At 52.4% G+C, this 23,862-nt stretch overlaps 1 protein-coding gene across 6 annotated transcripts in view; it reads left to right on the forward strand.

Moving 5' to 3' along the window:
* Positions 1-23,862, forward strand: part of SZT2 (SZT2 subunit of KICSTOR complex) — a 54,857-nt gene that overhangs the window by 27,568 nt on the left and 3,427 nt on the right. For 3 of the 6 annotated variants that reach the window (XM_068200047.1, XM_068200042.1, XM_068200043.1), the window contains exons 29-70: positions 137-302; positions 387-479; positions 658-739; positions 872-1,153; positions 1,512-1,650; positions 1,885-2,001; positions 2,119-2,182; positions 2,543-2,728; positions 2,797-3,138; positions 3,266-3,455; positions 3,856-3,930; positions 4,107-4,245; positions 4,466-4,586; positions 4,826-4,955; positions 5,062-5,214; positions 5,327-5,429; positions 5,803-5,920; positions 6,150-6,261; positions 6,685-6,803; positions 7,270-7,434; positions 8,034-8,118; positions 11,708-11,896; positions 12,013-12,210; positions 12,567-12,736; positions 12,914-13,080; positions 13,498-13,595; positions 14,434-14,566; positions 14,677-14,804; positions 15,095-15,225; positions 15,409-15,591; positions 16,036-16,306; positions 16,508-16,587; positions 16,899-17,024; positions 18,679-18,884; positions 19,003-19,096; positions 20,429-20,509; positions 20,919-20,993; positions 21,638-21,851; positions 22,074-22,257; positions 22,570-22,692; positions 22,917-23,418; positions 23,739-23,855. In XM_068200047.1, the coding sequence (XP_068056148.1) occupies positions 137-302; positions 387-479; positions 658-739; positions 872-1,153; positions 1,512-1,650; positions 1,885-2,001; positions 2,119-2,182; positions 2,543-2,728; positions 2,797-3,138; positions 3,266-3,455; positions 3,856-3,930; positions 4,107-4,245; positions 4,466-4,586; positions 4,826-4,955; positions 5,062-5,214; positions 5,327-5,429; positions 5,803-5,920; positions 6,150-6,261; positions 6,685-6,803; positions 7,270-7,434; positions 8,034-8,118; positions 11,708-11,896; positions 12,013-12,210; positions 12,567-12,736; positions 12,914-13,080; positions 13,498-13,595; positions 14,434-14,566; positions 14,677-14,804; positions 15,095-15,225; positions 15,409-15,591; positions 16,036-16,306; positions 16,508-16,587; positions 16,899-17,024; positions 18,679-18,884; positions 19,003-19,096; positions 20,429-20,509; positions 20,919-20,993; positions 21,638-21,851; positions 22,074-22,257; positions 22,570-22,692; positions 22,917-23,418; positions 23,739-23,855 (6,451 nt within the window). The remainder of the gene's footprint in view (positions 1-136; positions 303-386; positions 480-657; positions 740-871; positions 1,154-1,511; positions 1,651-1,884; positions 2,002-2,118; positions 2,183-2,542; positions 2,729-2,796; positions 3,139-3,265; positions 3,456-3,855; positions 3,931-4,106; positions 4,246-4,465; positions 4,587-4,825; positions 4,956-5,061; positions 5,215-5,326; positions 5,430-5,802; positions 5,921-6,149; positions 6,262-6,684; positions 6,804-7,269; positions 7,435-8,033; positions 8,119-11,707; positions 11,897-12,012; positions 12,211-12,566; positions 12,737-12,913; positions 13,081-13,497; positions 13,596-14,433; positions 14,567-14,676; positions 14,805-15,094; positions 15,226-15,408; positions 15,592-16,035; positions 16,307-16,507; positions 16,588-16,898; positions 17,025-18,678; positions 18,885-19,002; positions 19,097-20,428; positions 20,510-20,918; positions 20,994-21,637; positions 21,852-22,073; positions 22,258-22,569; positions 22,693-22,916; positions 23,419-23,738; positions 23,856-23,862) is intronic. The other 3 variants (XM_068200044.1, XM_068200046.1, XM_068200048.1) reach the window with 3 other exon arrangements.

Here is a 23,862-nt window from a genome sequence, read left to right on the forward strand (position 1 = left end):
AGTTGTGGGTGTTCAGATTGCGTTGACACACATGAGGTTTGGGGAGCTGGGAAATGGGATACTGGCAGGATGGATAACACACAAAACTTGTCTTGTTTCTCGATCTGCCTGTCTGACCTGTCCACAATCCTGTCAGTGCTGAAATGGAAGACTACAGTGAGCAGGACTCCCATAACATTTCCAGCCCCATGGAGGAGCCAAAGAGCAGTGTGGGCACCAGCTGCTGTTCAGAATTTCCCCTCTCACTGCTGGAAATTGGACAGCCCTGCCAGGCACACCCAGACTTGCATAAAATTATCCAGGTGAGGAATGTGCAAGCTTGACCTAGCTTCAACAGGAGGGTGTAGAGTAGGATGTCTGCTTCATACTTGGGATTTCTCTTTTAGGAAAAATTCCTGGAAATTGGAAGTTTACATTTCAAGCCAGTGCCATCAAATCCTCACTATTTCTTCTACTGTCCACCATCAGCCAAGAAAGAGGTAGGCATGGGACTGTCCTGGCAGGCACCTGATCCTTGTAGAGTAGCTTTTCTTGGTGTCAAATATGGATTTGGGGCTGGCAGACCCATGGATAGACTTAGTCCCTGGAGCTCCCATCAACAACCTGATGTATTGCCTGGCGTCGTTCTAGTATGTACCCTTTCTCTCTCCATCTCAGGAAGAGGCATCTCGGGATCAGGCAGACAGAAAAGGCAGTGAGGACATGGAGGGATCAGAGGCAGAAATGGCAGCTGAAGAAGGTAAAATTTGCTTGCTCTGTCTTGGAAAAGAAAATGTCTGTCCATGTGGTGATGCCTTCCAGAGCTAGGCGTGTCTGGTTGGGTCTCTGGAGATGTGGACCTGGCTTGCTGACAGGGAACCTCTATCAACAGGAACTGTGTCTGGATGCTGCATTGCCACAGAGAGTGACCCAGAGCTGGAGGTGGAGTACCGTGAGAAGCTGGAGCATGAGTTCCCAGACACAGATTCCCTCTCAGACTCCAACACAGTGAACCAGGATGATGACTCCTTCAGCGTGCTAGGAGGGGACTCACTCAATGAGCAGGAGTTCCTGGAGCAGGAGATGCCCCCGCTCTTTGTGCACCTGACCTGCTCAGTGAAGCTGCGTAGCCAGCACAGCTCCATGCCCGTGCAGTCCCTGCCAACTTGTCTAGGTAAGAACAGTTCTTGCTGGGGGGGTTAAATGGCGGTAGGGCTTCTGTCAGGTCCCTGCTGGGTGAGCAGCCCCTGGAACAAACATGCTGTGTCTTAAACAATCTCCCTGGATCAGCCTTCCCTGTAAACCCCCAGGGTATGCCATCATCAGACAAGGGCTTTTTCACCAGGTCTCCCACTTGCTGTGGGATTGGTCATGGAAGGTCGAAAGGATCATGGAAGATGATGGTGGCCTTCTTAAGCCCGTCCAGATGTGTGTGACAGCCACCTCTTGCAGTCTCTGTACTTGCCACCAGGCAGGGTATGTGTGCAAGCAGAGATATTTGTTGCTTGAGTCCCTTTGTGATCTCTCCGCAGGGGAAGTTCTGGGCTGTCTGGAAAGCTGCCAGGGCTTGAGCACCATTGACTTGGGGGACCTCTGCGTGACCCTGGACATCTTTGTGTTGACACTGCCCCTGGAGATAGAAGTTGTGAACACAGACATCCTACACAACAGGTAGGTGGAAAGAGGTCCAGTCACCCACCCTCTGCCTGCCCTAGCTGGACAGTCATTCTTGGCTCATCTCCAGGTACTGGAACTTATGATTCTTCTTCTCACAGAGCTCATCACAGCCTTCAGAAAACTGAAATATTTCTTAGATAGGCTCACCTTCTATAGAGATCCCTTTTCTGCTGTCTGTGTCTGTGCTCTCTGGCTCCAACACTCAGGCTGCTCTCTCTCCTGTGACAGATGCACCTCAGAGAGCAGCGTGTCCTTCACACGCTCTCCGGGGCAGCCATCGTCTTTCCGCTCAGATGAGGATATCATGCACAACTTGGAACGGCTCCCATCCACTGGAGATGAGAGGTATGGCACTGCAGGAGTAGCAAGCCCCTCACTGGCTTCTTTTACTGCCTGCGAGCTGCACTGTGGTAGCTGCACAAATGAGAAGGACTGGTTGATTCTTTGTGTCCTCTCTCCTAGGCACCCTGCCCTTTCCAACCTCCCTGGAGTGCACAGGCAGGCTATTGAAGCCACCATGAATGAGGTAAGCCAGATTTACCTCCCTGCTTCTAGCTAGGGCACTCAACTGCTGTTCCACACTTCCTAGCCTGCTCCAAGCTGCAACCTGTCAGCTGAACTGACTGTTAAGCTTTACTGGTGTCACACAGGCTGTTAGCCTTGTGGTTCCCAAAAGTGTGGGATTACCCTGAGAAAACTCTTGCTGCAGTTGGAGTGGGCCAGGCAGAGCTGTCTTCTAAAGGCCTTTTCTTAGGTACATTCAGGAGATGAGGGATGTGGGTGATGAGAGAGACTGCCTTCATCCTGTTGGGGCTTGGGTGAGAACTGGGGGAGGCTTGCAAATGCAGGTCACCTGGATGTTGCTCTGTGTCCTTGCTCTGCTCAGATTCGCTGGCTCCTGGATGATGAGATTGTGTCAGCGCTGCGTCACTCGCAGGTCATCAGCACCTCCATCCTGCACAGGGTGGCCACCCACATCTATAACTCCAAGGGCCGGCCCAGCTGCCACAGCGAGGTGGTGCTGCTCCAGTTTGTCTTTGGGCCTGAGCACTCTCTGGAGAAGTTCAAGGAGGTAACGAGAAAGCCCTGAGGCAGCATCATGCTTTGCTAGCAGGATGCTTATTTTTCTCTGTGTTGCAGGAGTTCAGAAGAATGGCTCTGCCGGGCTACATGCTGAATGCAGAAGGCAACGACTACCACTACATCTCCATCAGCCGCCTGCACTCCAGGAGGACAGCTCCAGACCCTTCAGGGACACCCTCCTTGCAGCAGCCAGCTGGAGGGGGCACCAGGACAGGCCTGGGCCAGACAGGCCAGGAGGGGACCAGTGAAACAGAAGCAGAAGGCTCCGAGCTGTCACACAACACAAGCTGTGTCCTCCCAGAAGAAGGCCAGGGTCTCTGGGAGTGGCCAGAGAGTGAGACACGCATTGTGTCGGACACAGGAAACCCCGCTGGTGGAGGCAGCCACATACAGAATGAGGTGAGAAGCACTGAACAATCTGTTGGTGAGAAGCTGTAGGACACCGATAACAGAATGTAGAAGGATGATGGGATTTTTTTTCAGTGCCTGTTTTTCTGGTCATTTTTGTGACCTTGGCTTTATTCAGACTCCAGGAGATATGCTGAGACTCGATCAAAGCAGAGCACCAGGCCAGGACTCCATGGAAGAGGCAGTTCCAGAGACAACCATACAGTCATTGCCATCATCATCCTCTGAAAAGGGAAACAGCGAGAAATCACCACTGGTGACACCATCTGCAGCAAGCCTGTCTGAGTCTGTAACACAGGGCAGGGAAGGTAGGAGCTGCAGTGTGGGCAGGATGTACCTTGACATCAGAAACTTTTAAGGGAAGAGGCCAGTTCTGACTGTGACATACATAATATAACTGCTACTCCTGTTCCTGTCCCTAAATACCTGCATTGGTACCTAGGACTTTGGCTCTTCCTTGCCAGGGTGCTGGCAATTCAGTGCTTAACAGTACCCAAGATACTAGGCTGTGCTGCTGTGCTGATATCCCTAATGACATGCAGTTCCTGGTGACTTCAGTAATGGCTGTGAGAGCCCCATTCCCCGGCACTGCCTCCCTGTGGCCAGCACAGCCTGATTGTCCTGTGGCATGATGTTTTTTCCAGTGGATGGGGCATGTGATGGGGCTTAGTAAGTACTTTCATGGTCAAATGCCTCTTCTCTTTGCAGGCTCCAGCAGGCAGCGTCCCAGCCGTGTGCAGAGCCTTGTGTCAAGCCAGGGCAGCATGGACTCTGACCATCTGGGTGAGTCTGCCAGGGCAGGGGGGATGACAGTGTGTGGTGGCACGGATAGTGACACACAGGGCGGCTCTGTGTGCCTGTGCTGGGGTGAGTCCTGAGGGCAGGGTTTGTGGGTGGCTGCCCTGCCCAGGGAGGAGGTGTTTTGCCAGGCCTAGGGCTGAAGTGAGGCTGCATTGCAGGTTATGATGGGGGAAGCAGTGACTCGGAGTATGAGGAGGCGTTAATGAGCGACCAGGAACCCAGGTGTCCCCTTATGCCGGATTTCTGGCTCATCATAAAAATCCATCAGGACCGAGTGGAGGTCTACTACCACACACGGTAAGGAGGGTCCCCTCTCTGACCACTGCCTCTCTGCACTCTGACCTTGTTGCCACTCACTCATCTCTGGATAGAATCTCCTCCCTGCCCAGTGGATGGGAAATTGCAGGACTAGATTGGTGCTCTATAAGGGGGAAACTGCCATCCTTTCCCACTGGGTTCCTGCTCCCAGCACCCAGTGACAGGCACTGCTGATCCCATCCTCCCTTTATTCATAAAGTAGCCTGAGTGTGGAGAAGACAGCATCAGCAGAGACAGAAGAGGAGCAGCCGGGGGAGTGCCAGAGTCTCAACCAGGTGGTGGTGAAGAAGATCAGTGAAATCTGCAGGGTTGTCAATCAGGTAATAAATCTTAAGAGGGCGCTAACAGAGCTGTCAGTGATTAGATGGCTTAGATCAGAAGGGACCTCTGGAGGTTGTCTAGTCTGGGCTCAGCTCAGAGGAGGGCCTGGGGAGCCAGTTCAGCTGGTGGAGTCCCAGCTTGGGGAGTCACAGGAAAAGGTTACTCAGTCTGTTCCTGAACACTTCTTGCTGTCTTCTGTGGCTGTGCAACAGAACCAATTTTTCTTCATCCTTTGCAGCGCTTGCTGCTGCAGGACCTGCATGACAGCCACATATGCAACTCATTACTGGTGGCAGAAAGTGAGGAGGACATCTGGAAGAGTGAAACACCCTATACTTCATACAGGCAGCGTGTGATGCCCACAGATGGTATGGATATTCCCTTAGCCATGCCTCATCTGCAGTGCTACAGAGATGCTTAAGAAGATGTTAACTTCCATGCTATGGCCCCAGCTATGTCCTATGTTCTTTACAGATTACTCTGTAGAGGAGAGCTACCAGCCCCGGGACTACCTGGCTGCCACCATGCAGTTCATGCCAGGGCACTTTGCTTGTGGGGTGGTGTGGAGCACACTCATCCACGTGCATTCGCGCCTCAAGATGGGCCCCAACATGGGGGTCTCACGAGGTACGTACAGCCCAGGTTCCTCCCGTTTGGTGTGTCAGGAGTCCAGCTGCTGGCTGGATTGGCACTCCACAGAAGGGTATGTGGGGTAGCTAATGTCCCACATTGCCCACAGCTATCCAGGCACTTCGCTCGGTGCTCAACGCCTTCTCTGTGGTGAACAGGAAGAATATGTTTGTCTACCAGGAACGTGCCACTAAATCTGTTTTCTACCTCCGGTAAGAAGCCAGAGTGACTTGTTGGCCTGTTGGCCTTGCTATGTGTGTTACACAGACTGAGAGCTCCTTGGGACAGAAAGTGTCTGCCCAGCTCAGGGGCTGTGTTGTGACCCAAGCAGCAAATATCTGATTTCTGATGAGTCAGTCACATCAAGCAAGGCCCATCTTGCTCTCCCTGTGCTAAGCCTTTCCATGGGAGGAAAAATGATGGCTTTTTTGAGGGAGCCAGAGAGCAGTTTCTGCACATACTCCATATTCTAAGGACTAGTCCCCACAAAGTGTACAGGGGATAGCAAGGAAGATGTGGATCTCATGTGGTTGTACGATGCTGTCATCCTTGGGAATGGAGGCTGACATGTCTTTCTGTATTCAGGCTGACTGAAACCACCCACAGTGGGAAGGTGTGGGAAGCAGAGAGCAGTCTTAGTGCATCATGTCGCTCACTGGCACTGACACGCAGCCAGGAGCCCATTTACACTGAGGATCTAATGGTGAGTCTGCTGCTCTCTGTGAGTGGATGTGGGTGTTATGGTCCCAGGAATGGAGGGAACTCAGTAGTTCCAGCAACCTGGATTTTATGTGGGGTAAAACTTACACTGTAGATTTGTGGAGTGGGGCAGCAGTGGGTGGGGTCTGCCTGACCCTGCTGATGGCCTGGGACAATGATGGATCTAGAATTCATATGAAACTACTTCCACATGGCTATTTTTGTTTCTCCAGGGTTCTCGTTCCTCTCTGGACACTGCCTCATGCCGTAGTGTGGACTCTGCCCGCCCTGTGGGACAGATAGACAGACACATCCAGCTGATGGTCCATGGTGTTGCCCCAGCAGGTATGTGTTATAGCACCTGGCAGCAGAACTGTGCTGATGTAAAGCAGAGGAGCAAAGTTGGGCTCCCTGCCCTCTTCACTTGAAGAGAGGAATCTCCTTCCTGAGCAAATAGTTCTTCCTTAGCCCAGAGCTGCTCTCTGTTCTGTGTGGGTAAAAATATAAGGAAAGGATCCATATCCACAATGAAACCTCCTGCAGACCCTGTGCAGGAGTGCATTTGTCTTTGCCTACTGCACCAACAGTCTCCTGTGATCAAAAACCCATAGAAAAATATGTCTGAAGAAACTGATGGTGGGGAAAGTCAGGTTCCCTGTGGGAAGTGAGTGCGAGGATGGTACATCCTGAACAGGGAGTGAGACGTGGCTGTAGTCATTCTTACTGGATGGGGTGAAAAAGCTGCTTTTACCTCTGCTCACTTGTCAGGGCCTGAGATCACGGATGAGCTGGTGAAGGTGCTGCGCAGACGCCTGGATGAGGCCACCCTGGATATCATCACTGTCATGCTGGTGCGGAACTGCAAGCTGACCCCAGCAGATGTGGAGGTACCTCACTGGCTAATCTGCTCTCTTCATCCCAGAGCCCTTTGCTACATTTTGACCTGTCTCGGCTGCTCCTGCCCCAAGGAAGCCCAGGGCAGTTTGTTACATCCTTTTCCCTGCTCCAGTGCTTGGTCAGGCTAGCATTCACTGAGGTATACACCATGTGCGTACCAGAGAAGCTGGGAGATTCCATCTGCTGGGTTTGCAGCATGGTGGGACTTCCCTGTGCCCTCCTTCCCACACCTTGGAATGAATGTCTGCCCACATCTTGGGGCTGTCCTGGGCAGGGCCAGAGTTGGACTTTGATCCTTGTGGTCCCATCTAATTCAGGATATTCTATGATCTGTCTCAGGGCACTGTCTAGGGTTCTGCCCACCACACTTCCCCCTTTCCAGAGCCAAGTGGCATAATTTTTATCAGTATTAGAGCCTGCTAGTCCCAGCTGGGTTGTAAAGCCTCCTGTGTGCAGTTTATCCAGCCCCCCGGGACGCCGCCCACAGAGGTCCTGCAGTTCTCCCTGCCGCCCTCAGCCCTGCCCTGGCTGCACGCCGTGGCCTATTACCTGCGCCAGAACCTGCTCATCTTCCTGCACACCCCCAAGTACACCGACAGCAACGTGGAGCACCACTTCAAGGTGAGGAGGGCTGGGGTTGGGACAGAGGTCTGCCCAGCTTCTAGCTGCTGCCGGGGGCGTTTGTTGGGGCAGCTCTGACACCATGTTGCCAGCTCTGCAGTGGAGGGTTGGGGAGAAACTGACACCAACTCCTAAGGTCTGGGGGAGTTCTGCAGGTCTGAGCACACCCTGATTAGCCCAGACAGGCCATGCCTTCATGACAGGCAGTTGCTGTGCAAAAAGCAGCAACTATAAAGCTCGTGCCCACAGTCATCTCCCAGGAGCATGGGAGAAGGCTCCCTTTCAAAGCTGAAGTTGGCTCCTTGCGTGGCTCCCTCAGATCTAAGGACTGAAACATCAGGATTAATAAAAATTTGGGAGCAGCTACCCACTCCTTAGCATGGCTGTAGTAAAGACAGATATGTAGTGCCACATAACTCTGTATGAACTGTAAGGGGTTCCTTCACCCCAGCAGTTGTGAAGGCTGTGTTGGCAAGTATTTTGAGGAGATCTGGATTTGATTCTACAGGTTTGGGGATGAGCTCTGCATATACATGAGTCTCCTTCCACTTAAGGCAAGTTCTCTAATATTTGTCAGTATTCTTCCTTGTTCTCCTTAGCACTACTTCAACCACAACGGGAGCATTCCTGACCAGGATCTCTATTTGTACAACAAGCCAGGTGGCCAAGGCACTGGTGGAAAAGGTATTGTGCTCACTTCTTCTGAAACAGGGTATGGGGCTGTGTGTTGGGGAGGTGTTTCCCATGCTGGAGAGCTATGAGTGACTGAGGAGGGTCAGTGCTGGGGGAGTGTGTTCCTCCATGGCTGGAAGGTGGGTAAGGTGTGTGCCTGAGGGACTGCACACCTCTGCATGTGTGGCGGTGCAAACTAAGGCCTCCCACAGAGCAACTTGCTAAGCTTGACCTATTGCTGCAGGAAGCAGCTCTAGACACAACGAGACCTCGGTGTGGGGCACAGAGGCTCCATGGGGCTGGAGGTGGGAGCAGTTGTGGCATAAGCCTTGCTGCAGAGGGAAATCTGGGTGCATGTAACCGAGCGTGGGCTTTGTGGGCAATGTCCTTGCTTTTTCCTCTAGACTGCTGGAGAGGGGATTGGATAGGGACAACCCTGCAGCAGGTTGTCATGTCATGTTTTGTCCAGGCCGTGTGGTCTGTCACCTGGCCACCGTGTGTCTTGTGCCCCTCGTGCACTGTTTGAATGTTCTTCTGTTATGTAGGTACCATGTCGGACCTTGTGCAGCACCTCTTTCCACTCTCTCACTTCCAAGGTAGCACCCATGGCTCCAAGTATTACTCCATTACCTTTTCCCATGCAGCTCTCTGGTCCCAGCTGTTCTTGTTTTCCTTGTGTTGTGGCTTCTGCTCTGACTCCTCTGTGTGTGTGTGTATGTCTATTTAGCTGAGCCCTGTTTCTTGCTAGCTGGATAAAGGAGCAAACAGAACCTGTCGCCCTGAGGTGGCAGCTCAGTGATTTTCAGCTCCTGAGGGTCCATATGATGCCCTCTTAGCTTGCAAGCAGTGAACTCCAGAATCCTGCATCTTTTTTCCCACAGGTCCAAACAGGCATCTCTTCCCTGAGGAAAACAGGAGTCCCGATGTTTCAAATGTCATTGATGTTCCAGGGTGTAGCATCATCACTCTCCCAGTGGCTGTGTCATGGAGTGAGGTGTTCCCTTGCTTAGCAAAGAGCTGGGGTGGCCAGGCTGGAGTGGCCAGGCACTATTAGATGTGTGCTTTGTAATTCAGTGAGCCTGGGCCAGAGGGGGCTCAGAGTCCCCCACAGATGGGAGATAACAGTTCTCCAGCACCCCACTTCCAGTGCACCAGGCAGTAAGACCCTTAGCAGCTCTTGCTGATGTACCTCATTCTATAGCTCCAGAACTCAGATTTTGAGCTTCTAAGCTGGTTTTTTTTTTTTTTTGTTTTGTTTGTGGTTTGGTTGTTTTTTTTTTGTTTTTTTTTTTTTTTTTAACCTGTAGTTTAGTGGTTTGGTTTCAGCTTCTCCATGCTCCTGGAATCCTGGAAGGCTTGTTCCCCGTGACATGGAGGAGAGCCTTTCTGCTCATTGGGCAGGGGCAGGCTGCTGACCTGGCCTGCTTGGATTGTGGTCAGTTGTTTTCATGTCCTCTGCTCAGACAGACTGAAGCAAAGCAGAGGTACAGGAATGGATGTGTGATAGGGAAATGTGCCAGAGGCTGAGTGTGGGAATTTGTCCAGGAGAAGAAACGGGGAATGGTCTATAATTACCACATAATCATTCAGCCATTTTGGTGGGCCTGGGGCTGACTGCCAAGCCAGACTGTTGAGGAGTTTTTGCCCTTTACTGTTTAAAGAAAGAAAGTCTGGTTGGTAGAGCTAATATTCACTGTCATGTGGGGCAGATTTCCCGCTCTTGATACTCCTGTATTGACACCCATGTCCTGGAGAGCTGCCAGGCTCTGCAGCAAGAGGCTCTGTGGGGCTTGCTTGTAATTTCCTCAGCATGGGTGCACATGAGCTGCCCTCTGATTTGAATGCCTACCTCTCTCCTTTGTGAGCATCTCTCTCCATCCCAGTGCACTCTCCCTTGTGTCTGCTTGGAGGAAAGGTTGCTGCAGAGCTTATGCCTTGGAGGAAAGGTTGCTGCAGAACTTATGCTTCGCAAGGAATGATGGAGACTGGGTGGTTGTGCTGCTGCTGATTAGACTGGGCACAGCCTGCTTGGGCTGGGTTTGTCTCCATGCAGAGAGGGCACCTGTCCTCAGTGCAGAGCTGGGGATCTGGTCAGGGACACGGATTACTCTGTGGCAGTGGAGTCTGGTGTCACTGCCATCCTTGCTGGGATTGAGAAGGAGAAGTATGGGCTCAGCAGTGTTGTAGGGCTGAGGTTATTTGTATTGGGGCACATCACCTTTAGGCAGTGTTGGGCCAGCTTTGCCATCCAGCCACTTGAGTGCTGGCTTAGGGAGCTTTCAAAGGGAGTGGAAACATCTAAGGTTACAATGTGAGTTTTGGACCTTGCAGATGCTTCCCTGGTGCCCTGGCCTGTAGGAATGTGCTCTCTGTGACGGAGTAAACAAGTTACTCTTTGTCTCCTTAAAAAGGAAAAAAAGCCTAGAAGTTTCTCTCTTCAATTTGGATAAAAGACACCTCATAGGATTTTGGGGACTTTACTTCAAACTTAAGGATAGCTAATTAGACAGAAACCAAAAGGTCTCACCTAAGCAATTCACTAGAAAAAGAAGAGAACAAAAGAAGTAATAGCTTTTGTGAAGTGTTTTAGCAGGAGCAAGAACCTCTTGCCCTATCTTGTTTTTTTCTGTAAAGAGCTTTTTTATTTTGCCTTTTATTAAAACTTTTTGTTTCTAACACTGTCACAGGAGCCATCCTACTTCTTTTATGCCACTTGAGGTTGCTGAGCTATCAAGAGTGTAATGCTTATCTCTGAGAGCTTATAAGACCTAGCTTGAAGAGAAAAAGCATTACTGGCCATTGAGCTGGGCCATGGAAAGTCAGCTCTTGTTTCTGCTCTGGTCCATAGCAGGGCTTCTCCTGTGTGGCCCAGGACTCACAGCACGTGGGCTGTGAGGCAGGAACTACACAGCTGCTCTGCAGCTCTGAACTGTCCTGTTGTGTGTGCGTAGGGCTCAGTATAGAGAGCCAACAGGCAGGGTCTGGATTTTTCTCTGCAGTGACTCCAAGCTGGGTGTGAGTCTGCCTTGTCCCCAGTCCTGTCTGGTTGGAGTGCATGGGGAAGGCACCTGATCTTGTTCATGTGTACAGTGAGGAGGGGGCTGTGAGTGTAATTTGCAACAAGGTGTCCTATCTGCAGGGACTCTACATCCTTCACAGCCTGGAGGGGGCTGCTGATGAGCATCTGGGTTCTGTACTCTGTCCCTTAAGAGGACAGGAATGGTGAGCTCCATCCTGGATCAATCTGCAAAAAGGCTCTCCTGGTGCAAATGGAGATACTTTCCTCTTGCATGTGGTGCTGGACAACCCAGGAAGCTCTTGCAGGGCAAGGTGAAATCTGTGACTCTACAGGAGAGAGAATATTGGAATGGTGGGGACACCCTGTGCCAAACATGCTTCTTACCCTGGCTCCCCACAGGCACAGCTAGCCTCTGCTCCCCTGGCTGCCTCCCCTCCTGTGGGCCCTGCCTGCCAAGTGACACCGTGCAACTCAAGTGGCGACATGATGTTCCCAGCTGTGGGGTGGCAAGGTGCAGGCAGACGCTGTGGGGGTGCACTTGGCGCTGTGTCGATGGAGGCTGTCTCGGATTCTTCCCCGCAGGAATCGCATGCATTGCACTGACATTCGTGGATGAGCACGGCAGCCCCACCTTGCTGCCCCATGGGGAGAGGCCTGACCCTCTGAAGCTGCCTTCCCCCTCACCCATCATGGGCCTGCTGCAGGACAGCGACTTCGAAAGCCTCACAGCCGTCAGCAGGCACCAGCCAGGGGCTGACGCCCTGCCTTCAGGTGGGGAGTTGGCCAGCAGCTGCCCATTGCCCGCAGCCTCCACATCCCATGGGGCACCTCGGAGGGCTGGTGAAGGCAGGGTTGAAGAGCCCTGCAGATCTACCCTTTCCCCACAGAGCCTTGCGTGCGGGTGCGCCTGGATATCTGGGAGAAGGGCAACATCAGCCTGCTGCAGCTGTCGGAGAAGCTGCGCGGGGCCCTGCGTCACGCGCTCTGCGATGCTATCATGGAGTTCCTTGTGCTGCCAGCCCCGCTGTGCGTGGAAGCTGCCTGCCCCCTGAGTGCTGCAGACCTGGAGGACCTGAGCTCTGCGGGTGAGAGCCTGGCCAGGATGGCCACCTTGAGCCTCCACCCAGCCTTGCTCCTCCTGCCTGGCCTGCAGGAGCTTGGCTGTGCTGGGGGGAATCTGGTCGCGTGGGCAAGGAGGGAGGAAGCTGCTCTACCCTCTGCAGTATGTGTGGTGTGGTGTCTTGGGGAAGAAGCATCGTAGACATTGGTGTTGGAGAGATATTTAAGGGTCTGTCTGTTCTCTGAGACTGAATCCACTTTGCTGGATGTTACTGATGGCTCTTTCCCTTCTCTCCAGCCAGGCTCTGGCCAGACACAATGGGGTACCCAGCAGCTTTGCAGGGGGAGCCTCTGCAGAGTCTGATTTGCTTTGTCTCCCCAGGAGGCCTAAGGAGGACCATGTCAGAGACCAAGGGCCTGGCCCTGGCCAGTGGGGGGCCTGGCAGAAGCTGTCCTCCACCCCTGCACTTCACCTCTGTACCTTCGTCAAGCTCTGGAGAGCCAGTGACACCCACAAACAAGCTGGGACGCCGCAGCTTCTGGGACATGCTGGTAACATTGCTGAAGGAACAGGGCCTGTAAAGTCCTTGTGGTGTGTCAGGCCACAAGGAATGGACAGTAGGGATCTGGCTGGGAGTGGGAAGCCAGGCTTGCAGCAGGGACTTTGAAATCAGGGCACTGACTAGGCTGTGTATGTGCCCAATATTAACTTAACCCTTTCTCCCTTAGAGCAAGACAGAGTCCTCAGAGCTGGGCAGCCCCAAGACTACTGATGACATTGTGCTGGAGAGGCCAGAAGAGGCTCGCACGAGACGGCGGCACAAGACAGAGAATGTCAAGCAGCACCTGAGCCAGGATCGGGCCACGGCCACAGCTGAGCTGGAACAGGCACAGAGGCAAGCACAGCCTGCAGGCTGGATGGCCAGGATGTTGTTCCCCCAATCTGTTGTACATTGCTCTGCATCCTGATGGCCTCTGGACCACATATTCCTTTTCCTTGTAGTTTCTCCCTTACACAGGCAGTTTAGGAAAGCTGCCTTCCACACGCAAAGCCTTACCCCTTATTGCTGGAGTGTTGTGGGAGCACAGCTGTTTCTCCCTGCCAGAGATCCCTTCTCTGCACTGTGGGGCCCTGTGAAACACCTGACACTCATATGGCTACTGACCAAGAGTGACCCAGCTCAAGGATTGTATCAGCCCAAAAAGGAGGCTCCCAGAGCTCTGCTCTGGAGCTGTGAGGGACTGTTGCACTTTTCTGCCTTCACTACAGCTGACTGATCTAGTGTAACTGTGCTTCCCTTCCCTCTCCTCAGGCGCCGAGCCTGCCAGTTGGAAGAAGGAGATGTAGGTACCATGCACCCACTCTTCAGTCAAACCTGCCAGCAGTGGATGGCATTCATGAACCACCTGGGTATGTGTTTCGGGTCCCAGCTCCTCCAGATGGGCTGGGAGTGGGCCTTTGTACCCAGAGCTCTTGGGACAAGTCCTCTTATGGCAGCATCCATCTTCATTCCTTGCTGGTCCTAGTTACACACCCTGTCTCTCCCCAAACCTTGCCAGAGTCACATTGGTCTCTAGGCCAGCATCAGCATTAGAATGCTGTGGCAGGAGGCCTGGCATGTGCCTGCACATCAGAACAAACCTTCTAAGGCCTGTGGTTATGTCTGCCGTGCTCCAAGTCCAGGGCTTGTTGAACTTGTCTGCAGCTGCTTTGGAGAGACTTGGACTCCAGCAACCAGCTGTGGTAGTGCTTTAGCTCTCAGATGTAGCAGGGATGGAGGATCTGAGCCTCTGCAATATGCTCTGGGACTGTGAAGTTGCATGAGTGACCCTCTTGCAGGCAGGGAGGGAGAGGAGGAGCACCCTTCAGATGCAGGGATTTGGGGCTGTACGGCTACCATGTTGCTACTTTCTGGTTACCTTTCACTTTGGTGTTTGCACATCCTCCCACATTCCTGATGGCAAGGTAGAGCTCTCCTCTTCCTCTGGTGAGGAGTAAGCCAGGGAACAATGAATAAGTGGGGGAATAAAGTGCTGTGCTCAGAGCATACAGGATGTTTGGTCCAGTCCCACTTTGGGCCAGAACCTGAAACCAGGGGTTATTTCAGGCTTCATCTTCTCGTCCATGTAAAGTTCTTGCTCTCCAGCTCTGCCTGCCTCAGGCTCTTAGCCCTCTCCACTGCTCGTGTGGGCAGGATGTGGCTCTGAGGCAGCTTGGCACCTTGTCCTACAGTACATCTTCCATGCAGGGTGCCCGTCGGTGCAGCAGTGCTCCTTGGAGATGGTTTCTCGTTTCCTCCTGTCCTCCATCCTAGTGGAAGTGGTGAACCTGGTCACTGCCCTGGCAAGTGACACCACAGTCAAAGTGTTTGAGCAGATCTGGTGAGTTATGCGATTCACGGGTGACTGTTTAGCACCAGCAGGTGTTGATCAGCTGTACTTCTACTGCCACAGCTCTGCTTAGCTGCCACCTTTGGGGCTTTTCTTTGCAGCTACCATCGGGGCACTGCCTTCTTGCCCTATAAGTCTGGTCAGAGTGCCAGCCCTTGCCCCGGTGTCATCAGGCACTTCATCCTGCTGGGACGCAACTTCCAGCAGTGGCGTTGCAGCACAGAACAGGGTGAGTGCCTGGCCATGGTCCCTGGGACTGTGCTGGGGTCTTTTGCGGGGGACATCAATGAATGGGGTTCCCCTCCTTACTGGGATAGACTGCTTGTGCCCAGAGGTGGGCAGTGGGTTGTCTGGTTTTGCCTTCTGAGACCTTTCTTTTGAACGTGCTTGTGACAGCTTATTTCAAGATGAGCTGAGCAGTACTGTGGCAAAACATCCTGTCATGACATCTTAATTGGATGGTGGGACATAAAAGTGGGATGAACCGGTACTGAGGGTCATAACTGTGGCTTCTTCCAGTTCACAAAGGGCTCCAGCGCTTTGAGGCCATGGAATTCAGCTCAGCAGAGAGAGGCTCTGATCCCAGCCTTGTTGGTCGAGGCCTGGTGCCCCGGCAAAGGTTCCTCTTCATGGAGATCATTGACAAAAAGGTAGTAGTGGCTGTTGCTGTTAACAGGGGACTGTAACTGAGCTGTTGGCACTCTCCCTGTTCCAGCCTGTCATCTGAAACTGGCTGCAGCAAGTACCACCAGAATGCCTGGGGCAGCCTGTGCCACCATGCAGGCTCTCTCTGAGCATGACCTTAAGTCTTCCTCCCGTTCCTCTCTCTCCAGCTGACGCTCTACACTTACAACTGGTCCCCAGACCTGGGGGCCAACTTGAACTGCTCCCTGACACGCCTGCTGCAGTGGCAGAATGCCCGGTCCCACATCGTGCACTGCCTGATCAGCCAAAAGATGGGACTCTTCCACCACCACTGCTTCATGGACACACCATGGCATGAGGACAGCAAGCAGGTAGGGCACCACTCCAGGCAGGGCAGTCCTTTCTTCTTCAGGAAGGGCTTTGGCAGTCTGGGGATCTGAGGAAGCTTGCAAGCACCTTTTGTGTGCTGATTGGCAGGGCATCCTCAGACATTCACATGTCCAACTTGACCATTTCCATCCAGACTGTTGCCCTGCTCTTGGAGACAGGTGGAAAGAGAAGCCAGGTTCTTTTGCTGGCAGCACTTATTGGTGACTGAATTACTTAGGGTGGAGGCTGACAAATGGGCTTCCCACTTTGCATTAGAGCCATGGTGGGCCCAGGCGTGCTCTTTTTGGAACTGGTAGTGGAAAAGGCTAACACAGATCTCAGCCAGATAGCCAGAATCTCAGATAGCCAGATCTGGATTTACTCTGGGGGTTCTTTCTCCAGGGCTGGCAGTAGGGAGGCTTTAATGGCTGTGTCTGTTTGCTTAGGAGCCAAATCCTTTCCTGAACTCCACTTTGGAGGTGGATGCTCTGATCCGGAGCCCATGTCCCCCACCCAGTAAGGAGCAAGGCCGGCTGAGCAGCTCTGCCCGCAGCCTCCCATCCCTGCACTTCCATCCCGACGTGGTGCCCTTTGACGAAGCTCTGCGGGATGTCACCACCATCAGGCGCTTACCCCATGGGCCTGACTTGGGACCTTTTGACCCTGTGGCTCGACATGGGGCCCAGTTCCTGGAAATTAAAAGCATGGAGAGAAAAGGTAAAGCAAGGGGGCTGGTATCATGGGAGCTTGCCTAATAATCTCACTTCTGGAAAAGGAGATCAGGGCAGAAACAAGAGTTTTGTCCGGGGACAGTTCTCTGTGGGAATGGGTTATGGTCTCTTTGAGGTGGGAGTGAAGGAGAGTAGCAATACTTGGGGCTGTGGCTTGATGCTCTTGTGACTGCTTTCTTTCCTTCAGAACTGGAGAAACAGATGAAGATTGAAAACCTCTTTGTCACCTGGCAGCAGAGATCAGCTCAGTCCAACATGCCTATCAGTGTGAGTGCAGCCTGGACAGGTGGTGGGCTGGGCCTTCTTACAGCACGCTGGGAGCACTGCAGCTCCGAGCAGGGTGTGTGGTGGGGATGGTGCTAGGCAGTGGAGTAGTGGTCTCTGCTTGAACTTTTGGGGTTGCAGGGCTCTGAACCATGTTTGGGCATGTGGCCTCACTGCCCAACACTGGAAAGGCTGTCAAGCAGGGGATTCCCCTGATTATCTCCATTTGAGCAGCATTGCAGTGTCATGAACAGCTTGTTCCCGGCCTCGGTGAGGGCTGTGTGCTGTAGCTATGCTCCTCTCATGTCGTGCAGCTGGCAGACCTGGAGACTCTGAAGCAGTCCTCACGCCTGGTTCACTACTGTGCCACCCCCTTGCTCTTTGACCCAGCCTTCCGGCAGCAAATCCAGACTGACCAGCTGGGCAAGGTCGAGGGGAAGGTGAGTGTCAGAAAGCACCAGTGGGGTTGGGCTTTGTGCACAGGGACAAAGGAGCTGCCTTTTCCCAAGACAGGGCTGCTCTGGCCTCACTCCTAAAATACAGGATGAATTTGAATGCTGTAGGTTGGAGACTGAGAAAATCCTTGGGTCCTCAAAGCTTTTCTCCTGCAGCCACACTATCCCTGGAGAAGACCGATTTCCTTTTCTACCCAGGGAATTGAGGGCTGAGTTTGGAGAAGCCATCAAGGGCACTGTCTGGTACTGATCTGTTAAGGAAGCAAAACTTCCCTTATGCATTCAGCAGCCAGACCTGGTAAGCTTTTTCTGGACCCAACAAATAGCCAAAACAATTGAAGGCAAACCAGCTGAATCCTGAGCAGGTTGCAACCTGACAGACTAACCAGTGCAAATCCCATACTGGCTGTTCACAGTCTGTATGTGTGTCAGAAGGGAAGAACAGGCTGTTGTAATGTATCAGAATGTCAAAAGGGTTTTGACAGTCTTTAAGCAGAAGTTGCTACAGAAATTGAATACTCACAGGTGAAAGGGATGGCATCATCACAGAATGAAAACTTCACTTTGTTTTTGGAACAGAGCAAAATGGAAATTGGTTATTGAATTTGAAGAGCCTTGCAGCAGGGGTTTCAAGGTGCTGTATTGGTTTCTCTATCTGCAGGTCATTTATTGGGACATATGAGTTGCCAGACTTTGCAGTGCTAGAGGGCTGTTCAGATTGGTCAGAACAGAAAAAGAATGCAAGGAACTCAAGAGGCACTTGAGTAGCCTGTGAAATAAGAGCTTTTGTGAGAGCTGGGACCTGGTTCACAGTAAAACACAACAATGTGGAGAGAAATTTGAACCCTCTTGTATTGTACACTCACTGCAGAGCCTGTACAGAGCACACATCTCTGTGGTTTCTTCAATTTGTGAACAGCTGGGTGCAGCAGACATTGGTTAGAGTACATCAGAAAGGGGTGTTAGTATAATGGGTAATATTCTAATAAATTTCTAAAATACTAGTGTATTAATGTCTTCATCTGGCCAGTAAGTGGCAAAGGCACTGAACTGGAGAGACTTGGAGAAAGTCAGAGAGTAGCTGGAGAGATGCCAGGTAAAGAGACATCTCTTGTGGTTGGTGGAGCAGATAGGCAGAAAGCCAGGTAGAAATGTAACAGAACTGCAGGCTTAAAGTAGAGAGATCAAAAAAAGAAACCTTAGTCTCTCTCAGCACATAGAAAAGGAGTATTCAAGACATCAAAAGGAAAACTGAGTGTTTAGAAGGAAACACTTTTTCAGTGCTACTGAACTGCTAGGAAATCCTGAGAAGTCAGCAGGATTCATAAGGGGATTGGACTCTTACCATGGCAATAGGAGCTAAAGCTCTGAGCTTTGCATGAACCAGTTGTGAGCCACTAACACTTTGTGGAAGCTGTTCTGGGGGAGGCAGCAGCTTCCTGCAGGTTATTGCAGTGCTGTTAGGTCAGTGTATGGCTGGGTAGATCTTGGATTTTGCATTTTGGTGCATGCACTGGGACAGTGCTTGGACAATGAGATGTTAGTGCTCTCTGGCAGAGAGAGATCTACCTTTTGCTCGACCAGGGCACCTGGTGTCCTCTGCTGGGGCCAGTCAGAGCAGCTCTCCTTTCTCTTGCAGAAGCGCCACCGCTCCAATGACTCTACAGCTTCGGGGAGGGACCGCAGCTACAGCTGTGACTCGGCAGATGCACTGCCCTGCAAGGTGAAGGAGGAGCCGTGGCTGCAGGAGATGTGCAATGCCTTCCTGCAGCAGTACATCCAGTACCTGCAGAGCATGGGCTTCATTCTGGTCCAGGTGCGGCCACCCTCACCTACCACTCGCAGGTCAGTGATGTGCTGGGGACCCTGGTGTTGGAGAAGAGCCAACACGCTGAGCTGTGCCCTGGTTTGACACAATAGGTCTTGGCTCCCTGCTCAAGGCTGTCCCTGCTCTCGTTTCCAGTAGCACAAGCCGGATCCGAGCTCTGGCAGCAATGGGAGTGGAGGGTAGAGGGTCCTTTTCCTACACAAAGCCAAAACCAGAGGGAAGTCCAAAGGTGAGTGCGTTTCTGTTCCAAGGGTGGAACTGAGATGGAAGTCAGGCTGTGGAGTGGGCCAGTTCTGGTTGGCTTTTGAAATTGTTTCAGGTAGAAAGGAGGTGGGAGGGCAGAGAAAGCATCAAAGCCAGCCTGTCTAGACCAGCACCATCTTTGAGAGTTTGAATGCGATGAGATCTCTTTGCCCTCCTGCATGACCTCCTGCAGGCCTCAGAGCCCTTTTTTGGCACTAGGTGGAACCAGGGCAAATATCAAAAGACTGGTAACAGCTTGGAGGGGCTCAGAAGAAGATGACCTAGGGCAAGGATAGCTGCTTTTGGGTGAGATTCTGAAGGATTACCTGTCAGAGAATCTTCAGCATCTATGCTTAAGGGCAACTCTAGGGCAGAAGGGTCTTTAGTTAGCATGAGATGAATGCAGAAGTTAAAGAGGTTAGAGAAGATAAGCCTGGAATGGCTCTACTGTGAGAGCAGGCTGAGGTTCCTCATGTATAAAGAAGTGGCAGCTAAGGAGGAACAAGTCAGAGCTCTACAATATTGCAGCTAACCTGGAGAGGGATTGACCCTTTCCTGTCTTATTCAATACAACACCTACAGACCATCAAATGAAAGTATTTGGAGACAGTTTTAAAACTAAGGAGAGTGTTTCTGTGAGCAGCGGGTTTTGTGAACACAAAAGGTTTTGTGAACACATAAGTTTTGTGAACATGAGCTTATGAGACTGAATAAGTGCGTACCTGGGAGAGGAATCCATTGGAGTCTCTAGCTAAGTAGAAACTACCCATGGCTTGTGGAATCACCCAGGGATGATGGGAACATGTAGCATTTACTCACCCTTTTCTGACACTTTATTGGCACCTGCCTTTGGCTGATGATGGTGCAGGACTGTGGGTAAGACAACACCTTGCAGATAAAATGAGAAGAGAGCAATCTGCTGAGCAAGTTAAGAGGGAACAAATTAATTTTCAGGCAGCTAAACTCTGAATTGAGACAGGATGTCTCTGATAGCTGCTGTATCAGGCAGGCACAGCGATCTGGGAACAGAACAGGTTCCATGGATGCTTTTGGCTCAGTGTCCCACACTCTAGAGACACCTTGTCTTGAGCAAGCAGGAGGTGAAGGGATCAATGTGCCTGGCGTATTCTCTCAAAGGCTGTTTATTAGGTTTGTTAGGATTCTTTTCACTGTCAGCTCTGCTGTATCTCTTCTGTTCTCTCCAGTGAGATTGCTCAGTTGATGAGGCCTCTATTTCCACCACTGCCACAGAGCATTGTGGCAGCTTCACACCCTTGTGAGCCAGAGAACCTCTTCAGCTTTGTCCTTCTCTTCCCAGAGCACAAGCCCTGCTGTTGCCACCTACCATCTACAGAGAGCTCTTCCAGGTGGGATTGTACTGATGGAGTTGGCCTTCCAGGTAAGAAAGAACAAGAAACAAAGTACAATCTCTGGGGGATCTTCAAGGACAGTGCTCAGAGGTGACAAAGGGAGTGATGAGGAGTGCAGCAGGGACATGTGATTCTTCATTTGTCCTGTCCTGCTTATTCCATGGTCCTGCGAGATTGGGATCAGCTGGAGATGATTCTGCAGGGCTCAGAGCAGTAAGAGTTGCCTGGAGGAATGATAATGAAGAGCTCAGCACCAGTTAGGGTGCTATGTGCTCAGCCACATGTTGGCTGGTCTGGCTTGGTTCAGACAAGAGGTGAGACAGAACTTGGGGTGAGAGTGTCTGGGCCCCAGCCCAAGTGTGGAGTATGGGGGCTGTGCTCCTTCCCTGGAGGGGCCCAAGGCTGTGCTGTGCTCTGCTCACGTGCTCTCTCCTCCAGGGCTGTTATTTCTGTGTGAAGCAATACGCGCTGGAGTGCTCGCGCATCCCCATGGGCCAGTCTGTGAACTCTCAGGTAATGGCTTTGCAGGCACAGCTGGTGCTCCTCAGGGTCAGGGGATGCTTTTTGGGGAGGAGTGATCCAGAACATAGTGGGCATTTCAGGCATAGCAAGTTATGCAAGCTTCTTACCCTTCCTCATGGAAAAGCAGAACCTCACAGAGTTTTCTGCAGCCACATGCCCTCCATGGCGCTGCTTGAGCAGAGCTGGATTGCACTAAAAGGAGGAGGGAGGTTTGGCAAGAGGATGACTCATGTCGTAGCTTGGGGAACAAGACAGAGTAGACTGGGGAGGAATAGGAGCAATTCTGGCAAAGATGCCTACTCCAAGGAAAGTCAGTGCATGGCTCTCTGCTTCCCTTGGAACAAGAAGGAAGTGACCCTACTGTCCTTTCCAAGGGAGTTCTCTAGCAAGGCTACATCTTAGATATGCCAGGAGTGTCTCTCCTAAGCTTAGAGCCTTCCAGGACCTTGTCTGCAGATTTGCTGAGCTTTCTTTCCTGGAAAGCTTGCACATACACAGGGCAGTGTTATGAGGCTGCATCCTGCTCTGATGCTGGGGCAGCTGCACTGGCTGTGCCATGCCTTGTCAGCAGGGCTTTACAGGAGGGTGTGAGGTGCCTGGTAGCACTCCTGCCTTGACTCCCTGTCCCTCCACAGCTCTCTATGCTCTTCACGGAGGAGTGTGACAAGGTACGGGACCTCATGCACGTGCATTCGTTCAGCTACGACTTCCACTTGCGCATAGTCCACCAGTATCTGCTGGGCTCCCACATGACTCTCCGCCAAGGCTACCATCTCACCAGCTTCCTGGAGGATTTCATTGCCCATCACTCTGACATCCCCAAATTTGGCCGTAATCATGTTTTCCAAGGTATGTAGGTCAATATATGATCAGTCTGGGATTGATCACCAGCACACAACTTGGCAAAAGTCCTTTACAAATAAATCTTCCTGACCTTTGGAGTATTCAGGGAGATGACAGGGTGAGGGTGATGGGAGGGTCTGAGCTCCAGGGAAAGTCCTTGTTGCCCTGTTGTGGAAGGGGCAGGTTGGTTGCAATGTCTCCTGTGATAGCAATGTATTTTTCCACTAGGCACCCTGGCCCTGCCCACCAACATGATCACTGCACACCAGCTGTACAACTACATCGCTGACCACGCCAACACCTACCACATGAAACCCCTGCGCATGGCCCGACCGGCCACGGGCAATGACAGCAAGAAGGGAGCACCAGGCACAGAGCAGAACGAATATGCACTGGTCTCTATTTGGAACAGGTGAGTGCATCTGCTGCAGGTTTCTGGAGCTGCTGGAGATTGGTGGCAACCTGCCAGTCCTGAGGACACTGCCCTAAGGTGCCAGCAAAGCTGACTGTTCTTTACAGTGCCAAACAGCAGTTCTGGACAGTCCTTCTGAGATGGCCAACAGGGGTGGTATGTATGTGTGCAGCTGTATTTGACATTTCCCATGGCACTTCTGAGGAGTCCTTCTGTGTGACATTCCCCATGTCCAACAGTTCTGTTGTGATCAGGAGCCTTGGGAGAACAAAGTGAGGCTTCCTTCATACTGATGTGCTTTTTTTATCCCAGCTCGGGCTCCTACAAGGATTCTGAAGGTCTGCGTCATCACGATGACTTCGATGTGTCCCTCCTGGTTTGTCACAGTGCTGCACCGTTTGAGGAGCAGAGCGAGGCAGAGAGACGCATGCTCCGGTAAGCACTGGGAGCCAGCGACAGCAAAGCTTCCTGGCGGGCGAGGAGGGACTGGTTCTGTCTGGAATAGCACAGGCAGAGTTGGTGTCTGGGGAGGATAATTGTGAGAAACTGGGCAGAGAAACATCCTTTCTTGCAGGGACATAGGGGCCTGTGGCTCATTTGCAGTGCAGCTGAGAGGGGAGCAGCCCTTCCCCAGGTCACAGGTGTCTCGTTGCTCCCAGGTTGCGTTTCTACGTCATCATGACAAGCCAGCGGGAGCTCTTTCCGCGGCTCACGGCCGACATGCGCCGCTTCAAGAAGCTGCCGCGCTTGCAGCGGGAAGTGCTGGAGCCTGTGGTAGGCCGGGCGGCCTGGGAGGCAGCGGAGCCAGAGCCGAGCCTGGGCCGGCAGCCATCAGCAGAGCGGGAGCTGTGGCAGGACATGGAGGACAGCAGCGAGTTCTATGCAGGGGGCACGCAGGTCAAACTGGGGCCAGGGCTCTTCTACACCTCTCCGCTCTTCCCCTTGCTGGCCTCTGAGGTGGCCTCAGCCCAGAAGCAGCTCAGCAGCATGGTGCAGCTGGCCAAGTGCCACTGCCGCAGGGACAACCTCTGGAAACGCCTTTTCCTTCTGGAGCCTCTGGCTTCTGACAAGCTGAAGCTGGGCAAGCTCTCATTGGTGGAGCTGGAGGAGCTGCTCGATGCTGTGCATGGGAAATCCATTGCAGATGTCGACCCTCAGCTGGTGAGCAGCAGGGTTGGGAGCACAGCACAGCAGCTGCTGTTCTCTTCTGGAGCTAGAGTGGGGTGCCAGGTGAAGGGGCCTGCAATGCACATCTCTTCCTGCTTGGTGGGAAGGTAGAGGCAGAAACACAGCTCCTAGCAGGCAGGGGAAGGGGGAGACTGCATGGACCTGTCTATAGAGAGTCAACAGCCCTCAGTCAGCATCCTCAGTGGGCTGTGAAGGTTGCATCTGATTTGGGGTCTGATGGCTGCTGTAGCATTATGGCTGCTGGTGCCATGGCTAGAGGGAGGCTGAAGATCAGGCCTTTTCTATGCCTTCAGGAATGCTTCCTCACCATGACAGTCTCCTGGTACCAGAGCCTCATCAAGGTGCTGTTGAGCCGCTTTCCCCAGAGCTGTCGGCACTTCCACAATGCTGAAACTGGCACCCAGTATCTGGTAAGAC

This window comes from Anomalospiza imberbis, chromosome 9 (assembly GCF_031753505.1).
Source record: "Anomalospiza imberbis isolate Cuckoo-Finch-1a 21T00152 chromosome 9, ASM3175350v1, whole genome shotgun sequence".
NCBI classification, from domain to species: domain Eukaryota; kingdom Metazoa; phylum Chordata; class Aves; order Passeriformes; family Viduidae; genus Anomalospiza; species Anomalospiza imberbis.